This window comes from Nothoprocta perdicaria, unplaced genomic scaffold (genome assembly GCF_003342845.1).
Source record: "Nothoprocta perdicaria isolate Ctin4 unplaced genomic scaffold, notPer1 scaffold_583, whole genome shotgun sequence".
Lineage (NCBI taxonomy): Eukaryota > Metazoa > Chordata > Aves > Tinamiformes > Tinamidae > Nothoprocta > Nothoprocta perdicaria.
The window spans coordinates 6,878-13,516 of NW_020455847.1; the positions used below are offsets into that span (position 1 = coordinate 6,878).

At 64.8% G+C, this 6,639-nt stretch overlaps 2 protein-coding genes across 2 annotated transcripts in view; both read right to left on the reverse strand.

Annotated features, from left to right (window-relative positions):
* The window catches only part of IKZF4 (IKAROS family zinc finger 4), a 10,295-nt gene extending 5,040 nt beyond the window's left edge, over window positions 1-5,255 (reverse strand). The window contains exons 1-3 of the mRNA XM_026048925.1: window positions 5,206-5,255; window positions 3,587-3,691; window positions 727-987 (exon numbers count right to left, since the gene is read on the reverse strand). Coding sequence (XP_025904710.1) covers window positions 727-987; window positions 3,587-3,691; window positions 5,206-5,245 — 406 coding nt within the window. The 5' untranslated portion in view covers window positions 5,246-5,255. The remainder of the gene's footprint in view (window positions 1-726; window positions 988-3,586; window positions 3,692-5,205) is intronic.
* Window positions 5,256-5,389: 134 nt separating this feature from the next.
* SUOX (sulfite oxidase) overlaps window positions 5,390-6,639 on the reverse strand; it is a gene marked incomplete at its 5' end in the record, with an annotated part of 4,677 nt that continues 3,427 nt past the window's right edge. Inside the window, one exon of the mRNA XM_026048927.1 lies at window positions 5,390-5,455. Coding sequence (XP_025904712.1) covers window positions 5,390-5,455 — 66 coding nt within the window. The remainder of the gene's footprint in view (window positions 5,456-6,639) is intronic.

Sequence of the window (6,639 nt, forward strand, 5' to 3'; positions counted from 1 at the left end):
TGGAAAGACCTTCAAGATCTCCAAAGGGTTGGAAAGACCTTCAAGATCTCCAAAGGGTTGGAAAGACCTTCAAGATCCCCAAAGGGTTGGAAAGACCTTCAAGATCCCCAAAGGGTTGGAAAGACCTTTAAGATCCCTGAACGGTTAGAAAGATCTTTAAGATCCCCAAAGGGTTGGAAAGACCTTCAAGATCTCCAAAGAGCTGGAAAGACCTTCAAGATCTCCAAAGAGTTGGAAAGATCTTTAGGATCCCCAAACGGTTGGAAAGACCTTCAAGATTCCCAAATGGTTGGAAAGACCTTTAAGATCCCTGAACGGTTGGAAGGACCTTTAAGATCTCCAAATGCTTGGAAAGATCTTTAAGATCTCCAAACAGTTGGAACGACCTTTAAGATCCCCAAAGGGTTGAAAAGACCTTTAAGATCCCTGAACGGTTGGAAAGACCTTTAAGATCTCCAAACAGTTGGAAAGACCTTTAAGATCCCCAAAGGGTTGGAAAGACCTTCAAGATCCCCAAAGGGTTGGAAAGACCTTCAAGATCTCCGAGTCCAACCATAACCCCCCCAACCCGACCCTGCCAAACCCGGTCCCTCGGGGGGCTCCATCTGGGCCGATTAACCCGGCTGGGGTTGGGGGCAGGAGCCTCTGAGCCGCGGCGCCCGCTCCAGAACCCCGCTCCCACATCCCGGCCCGTCGCCGGCGSGCCCCCGGGCGCCGCCCGCTCACCGGTGTGGCTGCGCTTGTGCACCATGAGCACGTTGGGGCCGATGCACACCATGCCGCACACGTCGCACTTGAGCTTGCCGTTGGGCAGGCGGATGCCGCCGGGCGAGTGCGGCTCCGGCGCCGAGCCGTCGCAGTAGCCCAGCGGCTCCGAGAGCGAGTCCTCCACGATGACGCTGTCCTCCTTCTCGAGCAGGCGCTCGTCCTGCGGGAGCAGCCGGCTGCCTTCCTCATCGCTGTACATCTCCACCTTGATCGAGTTCGCTGCGAGCAAGCGGAGAGCATGAGGAGGGGCAAAGAAAYGGCAACCTCGACAAGTTGGGGTTTAGAAACGATCCCCCCCCCAAAAAGAGACCCCGCTGACGCCCCAAGCGACCCGGTTGTGACACACGGGCGTTCTCAGCCCCGTGACGGCGTCACGGCAGACATGAAACGCGGCTCGCAGGAGGTTACAGCCGGATGGCGGGTTTCACACCCCACAGATCATTGCTTTGCATTCCGCCCTGCAAGGCGGCCAGCTGAAGAAAGAACATTTTATTCCCTGGGTTCAGAGAGAGAGGGGAAAAAAGTCCCACTCCTGCATGGAAAGGGCATTAGAGGAAGCAGAAGACACCGCGTTTTGACTCTCGGAGTCAATAAAGACTGGGAATCAACCGGCACAAGGCGCCTCGCACGAGTCCTTCTAGGCGGTCGGTAAATGCAGCTCGCTGCAGAAACGGGGCCTTGCCGCGAGTTTCCATCCGCRCGGGAAGACGGGAACAGGGCCGCGGGGGGAGGGACCCCGCGGAGCCGCCTGGCGCAGGACGGTGCCGGCCGCTCCGTCCGTCCCGCGGCGTCCCGGCCGCGGCGCCGCCTCCCGCGCGGCTCCCGCGGCATCGGGATGCGCCAGCCGTGACCTACATTCCTCGCTATTCTAATGATCCGAGGAATGCCGCAAATCCCCCGGGACGAGGCGGGCGGTGAGCGCGAGCCCGTCCCGCGTCCGGCCGCGCGCCCTCRTCCCACCTCGCAGCGCCGGGAGCTGCCGCTCCACAACGGGAYGTTCCCTCCCGCTTTCCCGGGAGTCACCCCGGGAGGCTCCGTGCCCGGGCGGGAAGCGGCGCCGGGGCGGATGCTACCTGCTCCGGCGGCGCCAGCCCCAGCCCAGCTCACCCGCGCGCAGCTCCCGYGGCCTTCAGCAAAATATTTACAGAATCCCTGCAAATCCCCCAGTCCCATTTCTTCCATGTAAAGCAGGCGGCGCTTCCCAAGCCCTTCAGAGCCGAACCGCGGGGGCCGGAGGAAGCCGAACTTCCCGCACACACCGGAGCCGCCGCGGGGTACGGGCGCGTGGTGGCCACGGGAACGGGGTGTCCGGGGCGGAACCGCGCCGCGCTCCCTGCAGCTCCCGACCCGCTGCCGCCTCCGGCCCGGGGCCGTTTCGGCTCTGTGCGAGGGCAGGAACCGGGGCGCCCGCCCGGCAGCCCCAGCACCCGGTGGGAGCCGACCTGTAGCACCCGGGACGGGGCTGCTTCCCGGGAATCCCTGATCCGGGGTGGCCGTGGGACGTCCCCCGCGCGCGGGGCCACGGCGGGAGCGCACGGAGCTCCTGGCAGGCKGAGGAACCCCAAGCGTCGCCTCCCCTCGGCGCTTCCTGGATTCCCGCCGGCATTCCCGGCCCCGCTCCGCTCCCAAGGCGCCCGGCGGGAAGGCAGCGCTGTTCGTCAGGGGCGGCGGATCCGCGGCGCGCGGACGCTTCCGTGCACAAACACGAAGTGAAAAGCTCCCCTCGCGGTGGCAGCGGCTGCCTGGACGAGTTGACGTTTGCTGCACTCGCAGTCCCTGGTTTTTGTCCCCCTTCCCCCAGGGACGTCTTTTCTTTCCCGGGCGCGGAAGGGAGGCCAACTATTGTTCTGCCATTCGCCTTTCAGACCCGGCGCGGAGTCCGGCCTCGCTGCAGAGGAGTCTCTGCTGGCGGCACAGGTTATATAACGTTCCCGCTCCTCCTGGGCACGGGGCTTGCTGCATGAACCAGCTGGGAAGTCACATCGGATCAGAGGCAATACCATCACCAGCATCCCGCCGGGAAGCGGCCGCGGTGTCGGCCTTTCCGGCAGCCCCCGGGCTCCGGGCCTTCGGCTTACGATCAAGTGGACAAGCCGCGTTACGTCTCAGGACCGGCCTCGGCCCAAAAAACGGAGATTTCGCTTCTTTGCAGAGCTTCGGAGCACTTTTAYAGGGCAAATATAGAATAAAGAGCAAGCGATGAAGGGAACAGAGCTAATAGAGAATTATCCCCTCCGAAAAGGTGATCCAGGGGGTTGTTTCATCCCGCTTCAGAAGCGGCAACCTTCCAACGCCAGGACCTTAGCGGGGGTGTCCCAAGGACCTCGCTGCGGGAAGCCCATGCGGATAAATGAGTGGGAGTTTCTTTGCCAGGGAAAAGCCCCGGCCAGGACGTGCCAARAGGTGGGAGCGGGAGCAGGGAGCAACCCCAAGCCCGCGGATATCCGGCGGGTCAATCCGGCGGCGACGGCCGAAGCTCCCCCACGGGTCGGTACCGGCGACTAACGGGCCCGGYGCGGGGCCTGTGACAGCTCTGAAATCAGACCTGCCTGTTTTGGGGTATAACYGGAGAAAAAAGGGTTCCGCTCGCTTAATTAGGAACAAAACCCAAAAGGGAAAGAGGGAGGATCCAGGTGGGCGCAGGGAAGGAGTTGGGCCGGGCCAGGCCGCGCGTAAACCCCGGGATCAGGGGACCAAATGGCCCGGGCACGGACATCCCGGGCACTTCATCCCTTGGGATCGGGAGGCACGGAGCGGGACGCGGGAGCCGCGGGGACGGAACGGGCGGCGCGGGCGCCGGCGGCCGCCCCGTACTCACCACTGAGCGAGCGGCTCGGCGAGGAGTGCTGGCTGTTGGGGGTGCTCACCGTGGCTCCCGCGAGCGCCGAGCCGAATTCCTTCTCCAGAGAGGAGTCCCCGCTACCTGCGGAAGCGGGAATGCAGCGGGTTAGGCCGGCGCGGGGGATTCATGAGGACAAGCCGGCACAGCTGGGAATGCGATTCCTAAATAGTCGCTCAAGCCGCGGGAACTCTCCCCTCGCCGCAGCCGAGCGGCCCCGGCGCCCCGGCCCTGCCCAAGGGCCCCGCAGCGTTTTCCAGGGATTTGCCTCCCCGCCGGGATCCCCCTTGGAGCTGGCCTCTCTCCCACCACATCCAGCCCATTCCCGGCGCTTCCGAGGGCGAGGAGCGGGCGGCGGCACCGCGCGGGGCGCTTGCAGCGTGGGGCGGGCTGTACGCCGGGCGGCYGGCCCGGAGCCAGGCCGTGCCCGCGGCTCCGGAGCCAGGCCGGAGCAGCCCCGGGAACGGCAGCGCCGTCCCTAACTCGAGTCCCTGCCCTGCCTCGATCCGTTGGCAGAGGCTCCCGGGCGCTCCGAGCCCCCTGCACGGATGAAAGGCCAGGGAAGCGGTGGTTCCCAGCCTCAGGAATGGGGCACAACTCCCTGCCTTCCCCTGCTAGCTAAATGCGGCCCCTCGCGCTTCCCGGCGGCTCTGGAGCTGCTCCGGATCCAGAGGCGCCGCTTCCCGCATCCCCACGCACGCGGCGGTCCAAGCGCTCGGCTCCGACAGATCCCCGGGGATCTCGGCGCGCGCGGCCGCTCCGGCAGCGCCGCTCGGAGCGCAGCCCCTGCAGTGGCCTCCACATCCCTGCTCCGAGCCGGAGCTGCCCGGGCCTCCGGGAGTCGGGAGCAGCGGGAAGCGCGGCAGGAAGGCAGAACCCTCCGAAGCGGAGGCTAAACAGACCCGAAGGAGAAGCCGCCCGGATTCTCCTTGGTCCTCCAAGCCAGGGCCTCAACTGTCCCATAGCAACTTCCCTCTCCCAGAGCTTTCCCGGCTCCAGGAAACCTTGGGCTGTGTATTTGCTCTGCAAACAACCGGAGGTGCCAAGGGCAGGCGGGAGCCGAGCCGGGCGCCCCATTATCCGCGGGAATATCTGTGCTCCCCGTTATCCGGCCGCCGCCGCGGGCGCTACCGGCACCATCAGGGCGCCCGTTTTGGGGTGAAATCCCCCCGAGAGGCCCCCGGGCGCCGTGCCCGCCGTGCCGCCGCCTCCGCCTTGTTCCGCCCCGCGGCGCCGCGGCGAAACCCCCTGATTTCCCAGCAAAGAACTTAAAGGTGACAAAAGCGACGAATTTCGGGGCTTTCGGTGACGAACGCGGGGGTTTGGGGCTGTTATCCGGGCCGTCGCGCGGCCGCGAGCGCTTTCGGGAGCTCCGCCGGTTATTTCCGCCGGTTCCAGGTCGGCTGCCCGGGGCTGAAACGCAGCCGGGCCGCGGCCGACGCAGCCGGGGCCCTTCCCGCAGCCCTTCAAGGATCACACGGCGCGGCGGGCTCTTCCTGCCTTCTTTCCACAACTGCCCATTTACCGGGAGCAGCCTCAACCCCTCGGGGGGCCACCGAGCAGCCCCAAATCCCAAGAAACCCCGAGCTTGGGCTTACCAGATATGTAAGACCGTCCATTACAGTCCTCTATATCCATCCTCGGGACACCTGGCTGCAAGAGAAAGCAGAGCTCAGGGACGCGCTTGCCGCCGCGCGCGCCCCCGACGCCCRAAGCGAGACATTCCGCGGAATATTTCGCTCCCCGCGGACCAAACCGACACTTTATCCCCTCGAATGGCTTTTATTCGGCGATTGCGGCGGCGGGCTCGGCAGCGGAGCGAGCAGCGCTCCCGGCAGCGGCGCTCGGCTGCGGAGACGATTAAAACGGAGCGATAATTTGGGCAGAGGAAGGAAAGGAAAGGAAAGGAAAACGAACGGGATCTGCAAGGCGGGAAGCGGCGATATTAACTTTTCTCTCTGGTTTTTAAAGGGTGGATTTTAACAGAGCGGGGACTTTTTGAGGGGACTTTGGTGCCTTTTGGGTGCCTTTGGTACCTTTTTAAGCTCAAATATTTGAGCTTAGGTCACTTTGCGTGAGGCAGCTGCTCCGTTGGGGACGTTTTGGGGGGAGCTCCGGGGGAAGGGGCGCCGCGGGGACGGGGATTCGGGGCGCCCCAAGACCCGGCCGCCCGCGACGCCCCTTGGCGCCCACACGGCCGCGGCTTTTCCTCCCAGGGGTTTTAATCCCAGCTTTTTGATTCCCGGCTTTTATGCCGGCTCCCCTCGCTTCCGAAGCGGGGCCGTTCCCCCCGTGGCAGTGCTCCAGGAAAAGGAAAAATTCCCGAGGAAAACGCGGGAAAGGAAAGAGCGGCGCCGCGGCCCGGCGCTCATTCCCGAGATTCCCAGGGAACGCGGCCGGGTTCCTTCCCCGCTTCYGTCCTCCCCGCGTGGGGATGTTCCCCGGGACGCTGCTCCGGCTCCCAGCGCCATTCCCGGCGGGAGAGCAACCCGTGGCACGGTTTGGAGGCATTCCCGGTGCTCCCTGCGGCGCATCCGCGCGGGAGCCCGGCCGGGCAGCTCCGCCACCAAGACACCCCGCGTCGGGAGACATCAAACCATTCCGGACTTCCCAACGGGAAGCAGCCACCCCACGGGAATGACGAGGGCCACCATCCCCGAGCCTCTGGAGGGGCAGGAATTACTAAGCGCCGCAACGATCCYGCCGGTTTCTCCCTCCCAAACCACTGTTTCCATCAGCTCCGCTTTATTTCCCAACGCGGGGACTTTTTTTTCCAGCTTTGCTGCAAAGCGACGGCGGAGAAAGGCACCCGCGAAAACGCCTTGGATCGGGGCGCGGGATCCGCCGCGGGCGGCAGCCGGGCCCGGCACAACCGGGGCGCCGGGACCCGCTCCAGCCACTGGAAAACGGCTCCCGGTGCCTCTGGACGCTTAAACGCATGAAAACGAGGTAAAACAACGATAATTCAGAATAATAATAGTAACACTACGTGAGCGCAGCGGGAAGGGAGCGGCGGGCGCGGGCGACGTGGG